Source organism: Prorops nasuta, unplaced genomic scaffold, assembly GCF_024137725.1.
Source record: "Prorops nasuta isolate Cenicafe-Biocafe unplaced genomic scaffold, Cenicafe_Pnas_1.2 PNAS00010, whole genome shotgun sequence".
In the NCBI taxonomy this organism is placed as follows: Eukaryota; Metazoa; Arthropoda; class Insecta; order Hymenoptera; family Bethylidae; genus Prorops; species Prorops nasuta.
Genome location: NW_027116807.1, coordinates 3,638,623 through 3,658,247, shown reverse-complemented (window position 1 = coordinate 3,658,247; position 19,625 = coordinate 3,638,623). Strand labels below are relative to the sequence as shown.

At 32.5% G+C, this 19,625-nt stretch overlaps 4 protein-coding genes across 15 annotated transcripts in view; 2 read left to right on the top strand and 2 right to left on the bottom strand.

Moving 5' to 3' along the window:
• Positions 1-144: 144 nt before the first annotated feature.
• LOC136777030 (protein PF3D7_1417600-like) lies at positions 145-11,620 on the bottom strand. 7 transcript variants are annotated; one of them, XM_066733045.1, is made up of 4 exons: positions 11,410-11,620; positions 9,364-9,482; positions 803-7,983; positions 145-697 (listed from the first exon to the last, which is right to left on the bottom strand). In XM_066733045.1, exons 1-4 carry the CDS (start codon positions 11,605-11,607, stop codon positions 492-494), a joined length of 7,704 nt encoding a protein of 2,567 aa, XP_066589142.1. In that variant the 5' UTR covers positions 11,608-11,620; the 3' UTR covers positions 145-491. The 7 variants fall into 7 exon arrangements, with proteins under 7 accessions (XP_066589142.1, XP_066589144.1, XP_066589141.1 ...); XM_066733047.1 differs by having other exon boundaries at positions 145-688; XM_066733044.1 differs by having other exon boundaries at positions 145-1,063; positions 1,139-7,983.
• Positions 10,989-17,159, top strand: LOC136777045 (congested-like trachea protein). 2 transcript variants are annotated; one of them, XM_066733078.1, is made up of 4 exons: positions 10,989-11,113; positions 12,714-12,917; positions 13,034-13,216; positions 15,780-17,159. In XM_066733078.1, the coding sequence occupies exons 1-4, from the start codon at positions 11,036-11,038 to the stop codon at positions 16,062-16,064; spliced, it is 750 nt and encodes a 249-aa protein (XP_066589175.1). In that variant the 5' UTR covers positions 10,989-11,035; the 3' UTR covers positions 16,065-17,159. The 2 variants fall into 2 exon arrangements, with proteins under 2 accessions (XP_066589175.1, XP_066589176.1); XM_066733079.1 differs by lacking the exon at positions 10,989-11,113 and adding an exon at positions 12,009-12,131.
• A 134-nt stretch (positions 17,160-17,293) lies between these two features.
• LOC136777042 (phytanoyl-CoA dioxygenase, peroxisomal-like) overlaps positions 17,294-19,625 on the bottom strand; it is a 44,798-nt gene continuing 42,466 nt past the window's right edge. For 4 of the 5 annotated variants that reach the window (XM_066733071.1, XM_066733075.1, XM_066733072.1 and 1 more), the window contains 2 exons: positions 19,469-19,614; positions 17,294-17,874 (listed from right to left, as the gene is read on the bottom strand). In XM_066733071.1, coding sequence (XP_066589168.1) covers positions 19,477-19,614 — 138 coding nt within the window. In that variant the 3' untranslated portion in view covers positions 17,294-17,874; positions 19,469-19,476. Of the gene's footprint in view, positions 17,875-19,245; positions 19,384-19,468; positions 19,615-19,625 lie in introns of those variants that run through there. The other variant, XM_066733074.1, reaches the window with a different exon arrangement.
• Positions 17,881-19,381, top strand: LOC136777043 (SREBP regulating gene protein). The gene is made up of 4 exons (XM_066733076.1): positions 17,881-18,377; positions 18,445-18,678; positions 18,764-18,979; positions 19,053-19,381. Exons 1-4 carry the CDS (start codon positions 18,270-18,272, stop codon positions 19,356-19,358), a joined length of 864 nt encoding a protein of 287 aa, XP_066589173.1. The 5' UTR covers positions 17,881-18,269; the 3' UTR covers positions 19,359-19,381.

Genomic DNA, 19,625 nt, shown 5'->3' with positions numbered 1-19,625 from the left:
TATTTCACTTCATTGTTATTGGTTTCATTTTCCATAGATCTATAATATTATTTTGTTAAAAGAAGAGTTGATTTAATTATTACTTCTTAATGTTAAATTAAAAATTGTTAATAGGAATTACTAAGAATTTTTTATCCTGAAGATTGTATGTACAAACATCATTTTATTTAAAATTGATAACAAATATATTAATTACTTAAATTTTAGAATATATAAACTTGTGATATTATCCTCACAAAAGAAATTTGGCAATACATAAAAACCTAGATTATTGATTGTTATAGAAAATATAATTTAGTAATTGAAACAGACATCTTATATTAAAAATGTTTAATATCAGTAGTAAACAAATTTCTTAATAATTAGCTTGTACTAAAAATAAATGATTTTATTCTTCATAGTACTGTCTTATGATATCACTTTATAATTATCATAAAGAGAAAATAATAAAAAAATACTGTTTCATTACAACAGAGTCTGTTAATGGATATTCATCCATTGCAATGCTTATGATGATATGCTTTCCAATGTAATTCTTGACATCTTTTAGAACAATAGGATGCAGTCAAACATATTATACAAACTAATGTGCTGTTGCGTCCACAACGTAAACAGTTTGCTTCTGATTTAGTTGTATCAGTTTCTAAAGAACTTATTGTGGCATCCAAATCTATCTCCATAATGTCATCTGAAAGATCTGATGTTAACTGAAGACTAGAGATTCTATCTAACTTTGTAAAACTACCTTCAGAGATACTACATACATTCAATATACATGGAATTTCAGTATTATTAGGAGTACCTGTAAATGCATCCCTCGCAGCCGCTGCTGTTACTTCTAATGAAGAATTTGCTTCTTTGCTCTTATCAGTTTCAAAATAATTTACCATTGAATCTTTTATCCCATTATCCTTGGACAAACATTCTTTGGTCTGACTAGTGTCTCTTTCTTCTATAATTGAAAAAGAGGCTGATGCGTCAAAATCGTCATGTAGGAAGTTGCTTACGTGGTTAGAATTTGTAGAACTTTGATCTTTTGGTGTATCCTGAATATTTATTATTTCTGTATCAATAGTAACTAAATCAGTTTCACCATGATTCAAACTAGATTCTTCAACAACATTTAATTTTGATTTACCCCAATTTGTGCTTTTAGTGGATTTTTTTATTACATTGTATGCTTCCATTGCATCAACCTTAAATGCATTCAAATTGTTCTCTTCAAAATTACCTTCTTCTTTAACAGTATACTGAATTTCTTTTTTACAGTCTTTTTGTGTTGTTTGTTGAAAAGCTGTATGTATATCAGAGTTCACATGCGAAGTCATATGTTTTTCTATTTCTTCAATATCAACTTGAGATATTTCTGTAGTATCAACCGAAAAATTACATTGTAATTTTGTTGTGGAATAAAGGGGATTATTATTTTCCAAACCCATTAATTCCTGTGCTGTTCCTATCTCATTTTCATCAGACTGTTCTAAAAGATTACATTCTTCTGTTGTTTTTGATCGACGTATCAGCCTTTGTGGATAATTACGAATGTCCACTATTTTAGATTGATCTGATGCATTTATAGGCCTTTTGATTTTAAGTAAGTCATTTATTTCTTTTTCTTTATTTAATGGTGACTGCTGCTGTTCTGAAACAATAACTCCTTGTGTTTGACTAGATTGAAAAGAGTTACTCGACTCGGATGAATTAGTACATTTTCTTCTTTCAGACGGAAGTCTAAGTTCAGCTGGTATCTGTGGCTTAATGGCTGTTACTACCGATAAGACTTTTTTTAATACAGTTGTAATGCCACTAGATTCATTTACATCTACTTCATTTTCGTCAGAATTACTCAAACTCGAGTTTATATTTACAATTGGCTGAATCTCGTTTGCTGCTTTTAACAGTTTATTTAATAAGCATCTTATATTATCGTGTTCAGTTATTTTACATTCCCTGACAATGCTTATTTCTAATTGGTCAGTCTTTTCTACTACGTCAGGTACCGTCTCAACGGTGGGTACAGAACTATCTTTTTCCATCTTCTGAGATTCGGTTGCAATGCCTTTTTCTGTAGGAGCAGGTGGCGCTTGCACTATCACAGTTGGAGGTTTTATAGAATTTATAGTACCATTTTCAACTTCCGAAACAATTACATTATTTGTTGGATTGTTCATATTTTGTTCCGTCTGATAGTGTTTATCTACACGTACTTCCGCTGGAGAAGACTGCTGCAAATCATTCTGCACATTTTTTTGCGCACTAGATTGATTCTTGGGATCTTCCGCATTAACAGATGGTGGTACTGAATAAGTATTTTGAGACGTTACATTGCTTGAAGAAGTAGGGGTTTCCGATAAAACATTAATTGCCTCATTTCTTGAAGACAAAGTATTGGTTTTTTGGCATTGCAAATTTGTTGGTTTCACCAATGGTACAGATGCAGCAGTATTGGCAGAAGAAATGCTTGCATCATTGATAGCTGCTTGCGAAAATTGTGGAGCTTGGTTTATTTCAATTGTTAAATGGTTGAGACTTGTAGAATTTTGTTGTAAAATTCTGGCAGAATCAATTGGTAATAACAAAACATTTGCTGCTTTGCTTTGTAAAATTGTTGAATTTCCCAATGGTACTGCCTGATTAGTAGTAACAGAAATACTTGTATTGCTGATTGGTGCCTGAGTGTAAAAAGTATTTTGATTAACTGCAGTACTTAAAGGACTTGAATTTTGTACAGAACAATTCAAAGAATTATTTGGCATGCAGCACATGTTTGATGGTATTGCTTGTGGCGTTGGTAAAACATTGCCAGCACTATAACTTTGAACGTTAATAGGTATCTGCGTTGGATAAGTATTTTGGCCTGTTGTAACATTTAAAGAGTTTGAATATTGTAGCTGATTATTGAAAGAATTAATCATTTGGGGTTGATTATTTGTTGCTGTATAGTATGAATTTGTTTGTTGTAAAATGTTACCAGAAGGATAATATGATTGTGAAGAGTTTGCTTGCAGTGGAACATTGATAGAAGGAAGATATGATTGTGAAGAGTTCGTTTGCTGTGGAACATTAACAGAAGGAAGATATGATTGTGAAGAGATTACTTGTTGTGGAACCTGGCCAGAAGAAGAATATGATTGTGAAGGGATTGTTTGTTGTTGAACATTGCCAGAAGGAGGATGTGATTGTAAAGATTTTACTTGCTGTGGAACATTAACAGAAGGAAGATATGGTTGTGAAGAGATTACTTGTTGTGGAACCTGACCAGAAGAAGAATATGATTGTGAAGGGATTATTTGTTGTTGAACATTGCCAGAAGGAGGATGTGCTTGTAAAGATTTTGCTTGCTGTGGAACATTAACAAAAGAAAGATATGATTGTGAAGGGATTATTTGTTGTTGAACATTGCCAGAAGGAGGATGTGATTGTAAAGATTTTGCTTGCTGTGGAACATTAACAAAAGGAAGATATGATTGTGAAGAGATTACTTGTTGTGGAACCTGACCAGAAGAAGAATATGATTGTGAAGGGATTATTTGTTGTTGAACATTGCCAGAAGAAGGATGTGATTGTAAAGATTTTGATTGCTGTGGAACATTAATAAAAGGAAGATATGATTGTAAAGAGTTTACTTGTTGAGGAACATTGCCAGAAGGATAATATGATTGTGAAGAGATTACTTGTTTTGGAGCCTGACCAGAAGAAGGATGTGATTGTGAAGAGTTTACTTGTTGAGGGACATTGCCAGAAGAAAAATATGATTTTGAAGGAATTACTTGTTGTGGAACTTGACCAGAAGAAGAATATGATTGTGAAGAGTTTACTTGTTGAGGAACATTACCAGGAGTAGAATATGATTGTACACTGTATGCAGAATTTAAATTTTGTGGTGAATTTATATACGAATTACTTGTCGGCTTAAATCGATTCGTTGTTGTATTATCAACAGAATAATTAATATTATTTGACGAGTAATTTCCGTAATTTGGTTGTGTCATTTGTCTAATATAAGCTTTCGGCGCTTTGGAAGTATTTAATGAGCCTGGATTCGGTGTCGGATATCTGTAATAGTTATTTGGTGGGGAGAAATTATTCGTTGGCATATATTTAACTTGATTTGTAGGTTTAGCCAGTAGTGCTGTTAAAGTCAGGTTAGAAGACACATTATCCATCTTCTTAACTGTTGGTAATCCGGAATTAGTATGTGGAGGAGGCGGTGCCCTCACAGTTGCATTAATATTTTGATAAATATGTCGAGCTGCAGCTGATTTTTCCTGCGATCCTATTGTATTAGTACTAGCTACGTTTATACTTAAATTCTGTACGTTTGTTGCTTTAGGATAGTTTGCTTGAGTATTAAAAGCATTAAAAGTACTTGGCAGTTGCGATGAGTTTCCGTAAAAGTTATTTGTTTTCTGGTGATGACTGTTCACTGTATTTTGAACGTTTGCTGGCGTTGGTTTTAATACTGGTGAAGGAATGCCAAGAGCATTATTTACACTATGATTATTGCAATTGGTTTGTAACATTTGTTCGTTATAAACGTTTTGAGGTACCGGTGGGTTTGAACCTGTTCCATAAGAGTTTTTTACTGGTTCATAATAATTTATTGGTTTATGATAATTTGGTACTTGTGGCTTCGATGTTACTGGTGTAATGTTGACAGTAGAATAAGTGATATTATCTCCTGTGTATTTATCAAAATTTGTTCGTGGAATTTGTGGATTATAAGTATGTTGATTTACTGGAGGATTTAGAGAGCCTGAACTTTGTGATGGAACGCCATAAGAGTGGTTATTTTGTTGATTATTATTTGATGCTTTTGTATATTGAACATTTGCTTGAATTGGCAGTATTTTATTCCTAGAGTTAGTGTTCTTCACTACATTATCCTTTTTGTTATTTACTAAATTCGGTTGATTTTGCACTCGATCGTGGCTACACGAAGCAGCTTGAGGATTTGGTACAGAAGTTAAATTACTCGTCGGTGTTGAATGCTGGGGTACTGTAAGAGTATTTGTAGTGGTGTTAGCCTCTCTTGCTGTTTGATGATTGGCAGAAATATTTTTTTTCAATGAAGTTGAGTTCTTAGAAAAGTTTCGCACATAACTACCAATTTTTAAGTATTTTTGTATTTCAAGCGAAGTTAAAGGATCTGAATCGTCGATCAAGTTGAATTCTTTTACTACAATGTTAATTACTTCTTTCATAGTATGATTCTTCATCTTAACAGCAAATCGCACTATTTGCTCATAAAGAAGTTGATAAATAGTTGCCGTGGTTTCTTTCAGCGTCACTGATTTCGGATCCGTGCAACATTGAAATATATTCGCAGCACGCCTTAAACATAAAATGCTAAAACGTATTTCTTCTACAAAATTCCGAATCTCTGTGTCCATTGCTGATATAAATGTTGATCCAGGAACTGGTGGTATTTCAGGAGACGACGATCTTGCTGGCGGTATGGAATTAGTAATCGGAGGCTCGGATAATTCTGTGTTAGATTTGGATGCATCTAGTATTTCTACTTGAGGAGTAGCTACATTTATAGTTTCTTGGCTTGTACTTGTAGGTACAGGCGTAGGGCACCATCTGGAACCCAATTCAAAGCTACTTAGTACCCTTAATTTTAATGGTGCTTGAACAGGTTTTTGTTCCTCAACCGGGTTTTCGACTGTTTTTGCACTAGGAATTTCATTGGTTTTGCCTTGCATTGCAGGCAGGACAGGCTCGTTTTTATCGTTTTTATTATTGCAATTGATATTAGTTTTAATTATTCTGATATTTCCAAAAACATTTATATCCTCTATCCTAATAGTATTTCCCCTTGTCTGCACTTTATAAATTTTGTTACCATCATGAAGATAACTACAATGTGCCATATCCTTTGCTAAGGGTTCATTGCGTTTTTTAATATTTGATGATATTTTTGTCGGATTCGCAATTTTAGTCTTATCTATCTCGATATTTTCGTTGCATATATTTACAATATTATAAGCATTGTGCAAACCCTGTTTCTTTTGATTCTTCTGATTTTTTGGACTTTTCTGGACTTGTGAACTATCAGAATTCAATGTATCGACCGTTGGCACTGATGGATTTAGTACTTCGTTGATTTTTTCTGGAGCATTTAAGTTTGCCTTATTTAAATTTTCATTATTTTCCTGATTTACTTGATTTTTATCGTTTCTCGGATTTTTCTTGGCTTGTGTACTATCAGAATTCAATGTATCGATCGTTGGCATTGATGGATTTAGCACATCGTTATTTTTTTCTGGAGCATTTAAGTTTGCTTTATTTAAATTTTCGTTACTTTTCTGATTTACATGATTTTTATCGATTTTCAGATTTTTCTTGACTTGTGTACTATCAGAATTCAATGCATTGATCGTTGACATTGATTGATTTGGTACTTCACTCATATTTTTTGGAACATTTAAGCTTTTTCTATCTAAATGCTCATAAGATTCCTGACTTTTTTTATGTTTCTGCTTTTTTCGAACTTCTACACTCTCATCACGTTTCCGAGCTTCTTCATTCTGCCTATTATTCTGTTTTAATCCATTTTCCACAATTTTCTGCTCTCCCTGAGATTCTTCCACAGGACTTTCTTTCTTTATTTTAATTACTGGTTTTACCAGCCATTCATACATAGCTTCAAACTCGTTTTCTTCAGCCTTTGGCTTACTCTCTGGACATTTCTGCAAGTCTCCACTTTCTTTACTTTGTTCTATATTTTCTTCATTTTGTATATTCCCTAGACACTTCAGCACATCCCGTCCTATACCTTCCCGATTTAAATTTTTTTCTAAAATTATCGCCATTTTTTCAATTTCTTCATTTTCCCTATTTATTTGCTTAATCTTATTATCATTGTAATCCTGATGACCTTTCTGTTGCCTAATGTCTTCATTTTCTTGATTATTATTTCTGTCCTCATCATCTGACAAGTTTATTATTACTATTCTCCCTACTTCTTCTACTAATATTTTTGAATCATTATTTAAATTTGAAGATGTTATAGAACTACTCATTAAATCTGGAATTAACAATGAAGACGAAATTGCAAAATTACATTCATTTAACGAATGTACAGAAGTATTGTCTTCAGAGTGTGCATCATCATCGGCTATGCTTTCCAGTTTAGATTTCTTTTCATGTGTCTTTTGGGATTCTTTCACCACTTTGTATCTTTTGTGTTTTCTTTTATGTAGTGTTATTTTTAGACAATCCACAGTTTTGGACTGCTCAGTATTAATATTTTTAGATGTAGTATTTGTTTCGGAAATACATTCTCTAACCTCTAACGCATTTTCAGACGTAGATTCATCGATTAAATTATCATCAAAATTTACACCTGAATCATAAGAATCTACAGAATTCGCTTTCCTCCTACTAGAGAGTAAATTTTTCTTTAACTTCTTTTCTTCTTCTTCCTCACTAACAGTTAGTCCATTAAACAACACACGATACTTTTGAAGAACATTTAACTTTTTCCTAATTTCCTTTTTATTTTCCGTCCTAGTGTTTTCCGTTTGCAAATGTTCCTGGAGTTCACGATCTTCCACGCTGACTTCATCGTCATCAATCAGCAATTTCAAGGATTCATCTCTGCTTTCATTTGATTCGAATTCAATTGAATCATTCGATCTCTCTGAATTTCGGGAAAGTCCGCTTTTCCACAGATCAATTCTTATCCTTCTCTTATCAATTTGCACGGGCAACGTGAATTTTACCGGGTTCATCTCGTACGCGTTATTTACCTGTGGACACCTATCGTTAGTAATGCATCTATCTCTTCCCTCGTTATCTGAAGAAATTTCATCCTCGTTACTGCATTTGTTTGTGTATTCAGAACAAAATTTCTTTTCTTTTACTTTGTGTTTTTTTTTAAATTTTATTCTCTTATTATCGGTTTCATAATTTTTCTTTTTTTCTTCATGAAACAAATGTTTTTTTGCCAATAACCTCTTCTTCGATTTCTCCCGCCTAAAAAATAAAACAAAAATTATAAATAAAACTTCAATAATACAAAAGAGCTGTTATATACAAAAATTTCAGAATTAATTTGGTTCGGTAATCGATTATCGTGACACTCAGTATTTGCTTTGGAAAGAAATTCCGCTCATAGTCACATGAAGTAAAAAATTGTTTACAAATATTAAGAACGAGGATCACCAGGCCTAACCTAAGAGTGCTTGAGGTTAGTTGGACTTGGGGATCCCTATCATACTACCGAATACTTTAATAGTTGGATGTATTTAAAATAGTAAAAAAATAAGCTATCTATATGAGTTAGTAATACTATATTAGGAAATATGAAAAGGGAGAAATTATTTTGATTTACTGCACAGCAGACATCACGTAATACTTTCATAAAAATAATAACGTAAAATTAAATTTCCTTTACTATCTTGTTTGGTTATTATATAAAATATATTGCAAGCATAGTAATATCCATACGTGTTTTGTATATGGTGAGGCACAAAGTCACAACCTCCCAAAGCCAAACCGTAAAAATTTATTTAAGCATCTAACTTCAAGAGACGCGGGTCTTTTACATGAAATCAATTGACACAAAAAATTGCACTACAAAAACTTCATTCGGGAAAACTTGACATCTCTTATAGTTAACACAAGGCAGTTTTCTCACGCCTATGACCGTTTACTTCGAGTCGTGTTAAGTGCTAAACCTTGTAGAATTGACATTTGGTTTTCTAGAAATGTGAAGAATGTACAGCACTTAACAGACATATTTGTAAACTGAAGAGTAATTGATTGGACCAAATTCAAGCAATAAAAACGTAAAAATAACGCTTACATCATGACGTCCATTAAATATCCGTGTTTACGTCAAAAATATTCTATTAGATATTTTTTTATGTTTAAGCACTCGAAGAAACATCCCATAAATGTACTTTATAACACATACGTACATACTCTTCTTTATATTTATAATTATATAGTAGTAGAGACTTTTAAGCTAAAATTAAAATTTACCCGCTTTAGCTAAGAGCTGAAATATACCGTTGAAAAAAAAACTACAAGACTCTCTATTCCTCCGTAAATCTATCTCTGACCAGCGCCATCGGTCAACTGCGCCATCAACCGTCAACGCCGGCGGTACGGGACGCCGGCCGGCCGGCACATGGCCAATGGTCATACCTGCAGTGGCTGCGGCGTATGACTGTACGACCCCTTCAAGTGCCTTCAACCCTTAACCGTAATAAAACGTGAGAGATAACAGGCAAAAACGCAGGAATTTAGAAAACTCGCAGGCGAGTGTAGAAAGACAGGGAAAGGAAAAAGCCAATGCAATGCTAAATACTTATTTTCTGCTTTATTCAGTAAATTTAGATAATAGTTTACCTATAATGCCTATAAACGGAATCTCTCTCCAAAACTACATATGGTTTGGAGGTCAGCTGCAGAAGACTTTTACGCAAATCCTGTTTTTGCAATCCTTGACTCTGCAATTCATTTTTTAACTGAAATACCAAATAAAACAATGTAATATTTTCCTTGCAGAACGAGGAAGACTTAACTCTTTTAAAAAGCACATCAACACTAAAAAAGCAATTGTATTAGCGTTTGTAAGTAAGTTTAATTGACAATGCACCTTTTTCAATATTTCTCGTCGTTGAATACTACCAAGTGGAAGAAGGAATAACTTGAAATCGATGTTGCTGTAGATTTTCGACCCGACCATCTTTTCAGTATTTTAAAGAAATCGCGTCACTTGTATTAAAAGTAAATAATTCCGGAGGGAATAACAAAGTCACAAAATAAAAAGAACGTAACACGTTATGGAGAAAAGAAAAATGGATTGAGTTCTAGGAAAACTGGTGGGATTGGTGCTAACGATGGTCTCAAATTCATATCACTCGCGACACTCATAACCCAAACACTGCCTTCGCTCTCGAGCATCCAGCCACTCGCAGTAACGGCTAACCATAATGTGTATATATTATATTACAAGGATCTACAGAGACTACAGTAAATCAGTCTTCAGTGTTTATCTTGAACTCCCCACTCAAACGGTTTAGGGAACGATATGACCTATCGTGATGTGCGGTTCGAAATCGATAGTCTTTAATCCTAAGGGCTATGGCACACAAAAAAACTTAAGCAAGACTTAAGCAATAAGATGAAAATGAACCAATCACTGTTGAACATTTCGGCAATGGCTAAACTGTGATTGGTTCGTTTTCATCTTATTGCTTAAGTCTTGCTTAAATTTTTTTGTGTGCCATAGCCCTAAATTGCAGCATCTAACAATCCCAATAAATATCAATATTTGTTCAATAAAATACAGTCGTTAAATATAATAAATATATATACATTGTATTTATGTATAGTAATAGGGTTTGACTGTATCAACGCACGCAAAACGTATTTTAGAATTCATTTTAAGCGCTACAGTTTATTGTTATTACTTCAATTATTTAGTCGCACCCAATGTTTACAGATATTACTTAATATTAACCGTACTTTCTAGATAATATGAACTATTGATAGCTATCCTAATGAGTTTTTATGAATAGAGGCCTATCATCGGTAAGAATTGCATCTTGTATCATATGTGAAAATAAAGAATACTGGAGGTCATGTAAAATGTTCGAGGTGAGAGAGTGAGAAAAAATAGCAAAAAAACAAACAAACAGAAGTGTCCTTGAAAAATAAAGCAAAGGGTCGTAAATTACAGACCTTTTTTTTGTACATGTGGAGTGCAGATGGAAGGATGTTATAGTTGTCGAACACTAAAGAAATTTTTGCATAGTTATAAAATATACAAAAAGAAACCTAGAGCATGCTGGTAGAGCCTATACGTAATGTTTTAAGTAGCTTACAAGCGTCTAAGGTACAGTTCTTTTCAGTAGAGGATACCCCATTAAAATATTTTTTAGGTAAGTAAGGTAAATGGTAAAGCTTACAATTGTCTAAAAACGTTTAACTATTGAATACAGCTGGCGGATTTGGCGGCATTTGTGCGGTCATAACCGGACATCCCTTAGACACAATAAAAGTTCGACTACAGGCTATGCCTGGAACCTATAAAAACACTTTAGATGCAGCTAGATGTATTATATCTAAAGAAGGATTCTGCAGTTTATACAAGGTATCAAAATTGATTAGTAACATATATTCATTTAATAACATTGAAATTTAACTTATACAATGACAATAGACAAATTGTATCTTTTAACACAATCAAAGAAACCTTAAAATTTAGTTCCAATGGGGTACTAGAGTTAATGATGAAAATCCTTCGTTACTAAAGTTTGTAGCATAGAAATAAACAAAGAAACGTGTGACTAGACGAGAAAACTGATTCTTTTAGTTCATGCAAAACCGGTACAGTTCTCACGTAGAAAAAGTAAAAGATTATTCATGCGAATAATCGCTAGTAATTACCTTAAATAGATTCTCATTTATAAGTACACATTTACAAGCCAAGCAAATATGGTTCGCTAACTTAAGAGTAGGTTTTTTATTATGTATCCATGATTTAACACTGCACAAATCTTCTGTCACTATATGATTAGATAGATTGAACGGGTTAGCACAGCGTTGTTGATCAATAGCCGAATTATTATCACGCTTTTTAATCATGTCTCATAAACATTGAAAAGGAACAATATAAACTGTGAACTAATGCAGCGCAGCCGACGCAGTGCTGTACTGTTTGCCATTTGACATCCGCGGTATATATTACTCTGACTGAGTCAGTTTGAAAAAGTGTAAGTGAACATACTCTGTCAGTTGCCGTGGTGCCCAGTGGTGCCGCCTTGCCGCTTGCCGCTTGCCACCCTTGTCGGCCCTATTATAGCATGGGCGGAGCTTGTACACAAATGGAACTATATGGATATAATTATATACACAATACAAACGTTTCCAATTGGGTGTCACTTATGAATATGCTAATCAAGCTCGAATTAATGACCAATGAGCTTTTAAAAATTAAGTTTAATAGAACTTGCTTCGCTAGGATATTTTCTGTCCGCGATGCTTATCAGGTTCCCAAGAACTCGTAGACTTTTCCATCAATTTGATTATCCCAGAATCAGTATCAGCTTTATGTTATATACGGTGCTTAATTCATCCTAGGCGGTCAATGTAAACAATCACTCAACACTGTAATTATTATAGATTTCATATTTCTGCATAGTGCTTCATAGAAACTACTTTTTAATTTCTACCGAGAGAGGCCGCATTTGAAAAATCTCTTAAGCCGAGGACAAATTAGATAAGTTGGGCTTTTCACACACATCTAGATTTATATACAATAATCCTTAATTACAATTTGCACGTGTATTTTATGATACTGTACATGTTCCATGAACTGTTAGGCATGCCCAGCTTATTATTGGCTTAAAATATAGAACGTGTTATACAGGATCGGTTGGCGTCGGTTTTAAAACTGAGAGGTTATGTTATGTGTATGGCACTGCATGATAGGTTCATTTCGCGCCTTTGCTTGGTTTGTCCAGTGATTTCAGTTTTTGAACTACCGAGATAATTCTCCATGCTTTACTTACTCGTGATGCACCCTACAATTTATAAACAGAAGGCTTCTCTGTTTACACTTTTTTCCAGCGTTACATTACTAATCTGCCAGCGCGCATTCGAAAAGATCGATGTTTATTTTTCTATAATATATATTATCCCTGTAATATTTTATTAACTCGTAGTTAAATTTTCCTTAAATATTATTATAGGGTATGCTAGCTCCTTTGATAACTGCCGCCCCGTTGTCCGCTATCAGTATATGTACGTATCATTCTGGAAAGAATTTAATCATGAAACCGGAACAATCAAAAGCGACGAATGGCCAATTAATGTTTGCTGGAATTTTTAGCGGAATATGCATATCTCCCATAACAATTCCAGCGGAACGGATCAAATGTTTGTTACAGATACAAGTGAGTGTTTATTATTTCAGATTATTGTACCAATCTGAAAAAACAATGAAATTATTATTTTGTACTTGTATGCTATAGTATATACTCACAATAATTGTGTTTTTGCCAAAGTAAAGGTAGGTGGAAAGAGGAAATATAAAGGATTTTTAGATTGTGGTGTGAAATTACTCAAAGAAGGTGGGATTCCAAATATTTTTGTAGGAACTGGTGCATCCTTACTTCGGGATCTTCCGGCTACCGGGGTCTACTTTCTTACTTATGAGTGGACGATGGAGTTCCTCTTACGAAATGCTACAAAAGTAAATTTATTATTGTTGTAATTAAGTTTTACTTTAAGATAACAAGGAAAAGTTGCGAGGCGTACCTAATCGATTTGATTAAAATTTGATGCGTGAGTAGTTCAAGAAGAATTACGTCAATTTTACGCGAGGTCATCGACATCAACTTACAAAGCAAAAAGCTGATATCAATTTTTATGATTTTTTATTTTGCAATAATTTTTTTCCATAACAAGCAGTCTTAGGAAAGGTGCCGTTATTGTACCGTGGATTGTAAAAGTGTTATGTCGATGTTAAAGTTACTTTTTATATTAATCGTATTACAGAATGTATTATGCTATAAAGTTTACTAACTTGATGTTTGTTATGTGTCTGCTAGAATATTTATCTGAAATTGAAAATATATATAATATTTTATATGTGCATCTTTATCCTTGAACTGAATACATGAGTCATTTTTATCTACGATTTTTTGAATATTATAATGCATTTGCTAAAGTTATTTAATTCAGTTATTGAATTAACAATTAAAAATTCAATTTTTGCATATTATAATCATCTAAACTATGAGTTAAGACGTTAAAAAATTCTATGAATTTTTCTTTTAGATTTTTTGGTAGTTTTAGATTATTTAACTTGACGTGACGCGAACGAATCGTGTATTCAGTTCGAAGGTGTCGAAAAAAAAACCCGGTTTGAGGGTTCATTTAACTCAGAGAAGTATGTAGGGCTATTCGAGAGCTACGTAACATTATTTGGGTGAGAAAAATTAACAGAAACAGGAGGGAGGTCGTAGCGACAGCCCTTTTCACATTAACATTTTTTCCATGCATATTATATTTTTGGTTCACAATGATTTCATTTTAATCAACTTTATAAATATTTTAAACGTAAATACGAAAGTTTTTAACTATCCAATTTTCTATCTGTTGGCTATTAATTTAAAGTGTTAAATTAGCTATGACTATACTGTAGGCAATATTTTTTTTAACAAAAAGCTTTACTTCGGTGAAAGAATATTTTTATTTGAGTAGCGTAAGAAAATCAGAACTGTAATTAAATTTTAACACTGTCTGCTTTCTTAGATTAATTAATATACACTTATTACCAACCGAAATTTTTCAAATATTATTTTCTCTTTTAGTTCTATATAGTTTTTAAAATTAGGAAACCCTCTAAAATATATTTAAAGATGTATTTCCCATGTTGCCAGAGATTATTAACGATAAACGTCCTTGAGAGGAAATGTAATATAAAGAAACATTTATAAAAATTGACTCAATGATTTTTCGACGCAATAGCTAAAAATAATAATAAAACGGTATACAGTATTGCAGGTTTGCTCAATAGGAAGACAAAAAATGATAAGAGATGAAACAAAATGTTATTTTTCTCTAAAAATATGAAAGTCAACGGTTTTAAACGCAAATGCTTATAATAAAACACTCTATAAATTTATAAGTGCGTTTGCGTTTACTATTCTGAAAGGTTAATACAAATTTAATCTGCATTAAAAGAAACTAATCACATGAAACAATATTAAAAAACATTAATGATAAAAATTCTAACAGTCTTTCTAATTTTAGAAACTTAAGAAAATGTACAACTTCGGTGATAATAAAGTATTGATTCGTGGAATAAAACAGTGTTAAATTACAATTGATTCCTACCATACTAAGGATTAAAAAAATATTAGTTTAACTAATACAAAGAATTTCGCACAATGCCAAAAAATTATCATTTAAATTAATATCACAACGTTCTTGTAGAAATAATTAAATTGGAATCATTGTTCATTAACCCTGATCATATCACGTGTTTTTACTCTTTTATTAGCGTTAATTCTTAATCTAAAGTAAAAAAGATTCAAAAAAGTGAAAATGCAATATGAAATAATTGAGAAATTTAATTTTAAATATGGCTTAAAGTCATATCGTGGCCCGATTAGGGTTAAAAATATAAAATATTTATTAGGTGGTAAAGAAATATAAGTGGACGTTTTTTATCGCAATAATTTATGAAGAGTGTTATTTTTTCTTTACGACCTTTTAAAAAAAATCATTAGGGAGCAGGAAGCTAGTACTACCGCTACTCAAGGCTGCCGCTTGCTCTCCTTAGCAAGAATGCAGAAGCACCCCACTCCTTTCCCTTTCAGATAACACCTTCCCTTTCTTCCGATAGTTTAAATTTATAAATATGCATGTAAAGTGATGTCAGACGCAATTTTTTTATGCTAAATCGTCTACCATATAAGCATAGGGCGTGAAATACAAAGACACAAAAGTGAGAATGTATTGCTTTATATGTATACGGAATGCACAGTGACAAACTTGCTAACAGCGCTGCCATCGTTAATTTTTAGCAGTCTTTCATTGTGCATTCCGTATACATATAAAGCTATATACACTCTCACTTTTCTATAACTGTATTTCACACACGGTGCTTCAAAACGCACATACATAAAATTTTCGTTTTGTATACGTTTGCTAAAAGCTGAAAATTCTTTCAGCAAAATCGATGTGGTACACCTCGTATGATATTTCGTATAATACGAATTTTTTATCCAGAATTTGTAAACTTTTAGATGACTTGGGAGCCTATTATTGCTGGTGGTTTAGCTGGAATAGCTAGCTGGGCCATTGCAATGCCAGCTGATGTAATGAAGTCTCAAATACAATCATCTCCTTTAGGCACTTATCCAAAGGGAATGAGATCTGCTTTTCCCCTCATTCTACGTAAGGAAGGATGGTTTGGTTTGTTTCGTGGAACGGTACCTGTTTTGATTCGAGCTTTTCCCACAAATGCCGCCTGCTTCTATGGTCTAGAAATGGGATTAAAATTCTTAAATAAACATTTTCCATGGCTATAATATCCTTAATTAATAAAGAGTTATTATATAGTAATAACAAGCGTCATGTAATTAAATAGTAGACGCGTTAATAAATCTACTCGTAAGATTTTTATACCACAGTAACCTGATCTTCGGATATTCGTTGACGAATTTGACGCTCGGGAGAAATTTGATCAGTAGATTATTTTAACGACTTCTTCAAATCTTGCATTACACACAGCCAAAGTGTGACTATCAGCAAAAGTCTGGACGCACACCACATCCACATCCACATCCTCGAGCTCGAGTTCGAACCTGATCGCCGCGATCGTCGCCATTACTGTTTAGACTATGAGGACCACATGCAATGAAAAACGGACTTAATTTGCATGGATTTGGCATGTTTATATGCGGCTAAACATTAAGGAGTTTCAATGAAATGTTATAAGAATATAATACTTACAATTTTGGTAAATATCATTTTATATTTATCAAAATGTTAGAATTGTATTAAAAATTACAGTTGATATGTCGAAGCAATCTTCTTAGAATAGTATGCGTAGCGGCATAACTTACCAAATTACATTTCAGATAAAGATAGGTGTATATTTCTTTCTTGAAGAAGTAACGTGATATTGCCCCTACTAAATGATTATGCATCACTTTTAGAACCATCTCAGATATACAATTAAGAGCTTATAATTCTTTTAAGATTCTGTTCTTGTCTTAAAGATTTGAAACGGTGAATATTTTTTTCATAAAGTAAGAGCATATTCCGAGTTACACATAAAATTCGTAAAATATTTGTTTGTTACGTGTTGCGTAGAATTTCAGCATTCTTTATGTATATATAAATTACAACGTATGTACTCCAATTTTCTACAATCAATAAAAATTAAATAAGGTATGATTCGGGCCGAGCTTCGAAATTCACGGCCAATACTACCGGTACTGAAATGTTTACATTTTATGTCATATATAGAAATGACAGTACTGACAGTACTGCCAGTGAATTTTGAAGCACGGCCTCCATATACTCAAGGCTAATTGAAGACTTCGATCAAATACACTATCATTGCGTATAAGATTTTTATCTCCATTTCTATACATGAAATGATCACTGCATCTGGGAAAATTACGCTTTATCAATAATTACAGTTAATAATGTACATAATTTTGTCTATTAATTAATCATAATATCTCAAGTAACAAGTCAATAAAAAATAGACGCTATGCTATATATAGTTGATAAAAATTCTAACCTGCAATCAGTTTTCGATATTATATATATTTTATCACAAGGTCTACATTAGAGCTTTAATTGGTATTATTCAATTCAATAAGAAAGATTATGTACTATATAATTACTAGAAACGAACAGGATACATTCCATCGCTTACACCATTTTCTTTTAATTGGCAACCAATTATTACAAACAACGAGTGCATTCAGTCCAGGCAACAGTTGTGCAACTGTTGTCACTGTTCAGCATTTCTTATTCAAAATTTGTGCTGCCATTGGTTGAAATTTTACTATTTAAAAGTAACAGTATAAATTATTAAATGGCTAGCTTAACTGCAGTGGTTTGAATAAACTCTATTTTCGTTTGAAAGCCTTATATTTATTTTATACAGCAGTAGAGTATTTAGAGGTAAAATTTTAAATGTTTTACTCAATACTCTATCCACACAACTCAACCAATAGTATGTAGGAGTTTTACTGAAGAGATTTACTTGAGCTTCGGAGTACTGTGAATAGTTGATAAGAATAGTTGACACTAGATGGAGCCTCTGTATAATAAGAAAGAAAAATGCTGTTTGTTATCAGCTGCTGTGATTAAATATTTCACCTGAAACAAAAAAAAAAATTCTTTACTTATTATAACAAATTAAAAATAGTCGACAAGAAAAATTAAATACTTTACATTTACGTAAGACTATAATGAATTTTTGGATTGTTTCGATGAAATAATATTTAAAAAAAATATAACCTCTATTCTTTCAATGAATATTTTTAAAAGATAAAGTTTAGAATGATGTTCAATTGCGCACGTTAATAAGATAATGACCTTTTAAGGTTCTGAGTTTCAGAGAACATTATGAAATTTTAGATAAATTAATATGTGAAGTGACAAAATTTTACTTCTTGTCAAAATGATGTTTGTTGCGGTTTTAAGTGTCATGCAAAATTGTATGCGAACAATCTAAAAAGGATTCTTGGAGCCAAGTGGAAAGCATTAAAAGAATGCCGATCTGTGCTAGCATATTAAGGTTGCTCAGAAGACGTGCTGTACTTGGTTTAATTCTTGGTTTATCAATAATTTACTGTGGTTTTTCATTATTTCATAACGAGGTTTAATTCTTTTACATAAAAAATATATTTAATAATTATATTTGTAATTATTAACATAATATTACAGAGTAAATCCTTCAATCCTGACAATGATTCTGATGATATGGATGGAATTATGTTGAATGATAACAACGATGATTTGATTAACGATAATGATTCTCCTGCAGAGAATTTAAGATCATCTGCAAAATCATGGCAGCTGGATAATAACAATGCAGAAATAAATGATAATGAGTTGAATGCAGATGTTATATTAAATGGTACAAGCATTTCTAGTAACTTTTGCCGGAATTCTATTCAGGTGGAGTATTAATAAATTTAAAGAATAAATGAACTTTATTAAAAAATTTTTATTATTATTAATTATATATTAAAATAAATTGTAGGGAAAAGTTTTAATTGTTGATGAACATGGTATGGTCTGTGCCAGACAAAATGTTCTTCCAAATGGTTGTTGTAATACAGAGATTGGGCAAGCTTTAAAAGCAGACGATTCTGCATCTCTAACTATACAGGAGAGATATAGTTGTAAAACATGCAATGCCCAAGGCTGCTGTGCTGTATACGAATATTGTGTTTCTTGTTGTTTGAATCCTCAAAAGGTAAACTACATATTTGTGTATAAATTTTGTAAATTCACAATGTAATTGAAAATTGTTCTACATTTTATTACAGCTGGTTAGAGGTAAAAAAAGTTTAGATTCCAGCACTAATCATAAGGAAAATTTAAAAAACCGGAGAGGCGAAGATATAGTGAGACTACGGCTCCGTAATCTTGATAGATTTCAAATCTGTTTAGCTGTTTGTCGAACTTCAAGTGCGAGTGTACGACATGAAAACACATACAAAGATCCACATTCAAAACATTGTTATTCCTTGCAACCGTTAAATTCATATCAACGACATCGTCGAGATCTTAGTTTTTTAAATAATAATGGCAACAATCAAGTAGTTGCAGTTACATCTTCTTCTGGTGTATAGTTACTTACCTCTCTGAGTTTCTCAACTGTTATAAAAACGCAATAATTGTTATAACAGTTTCCTCCAATATCCTTTAATTTAACGAATGTTAGTTGACGAGAAATGCTTACCAGGAATTTTACAGGTTTGAACGAATTCCACGCACAAGGGACGATTTATAACGCCAAATATCAGAATAATTTATCTCTACATCAGGCATGGTACGTTTTAAATGATTTAAAATTTCCTCCTGTACTTTACGCTGGACCTCATCACCCTGTTAAACAT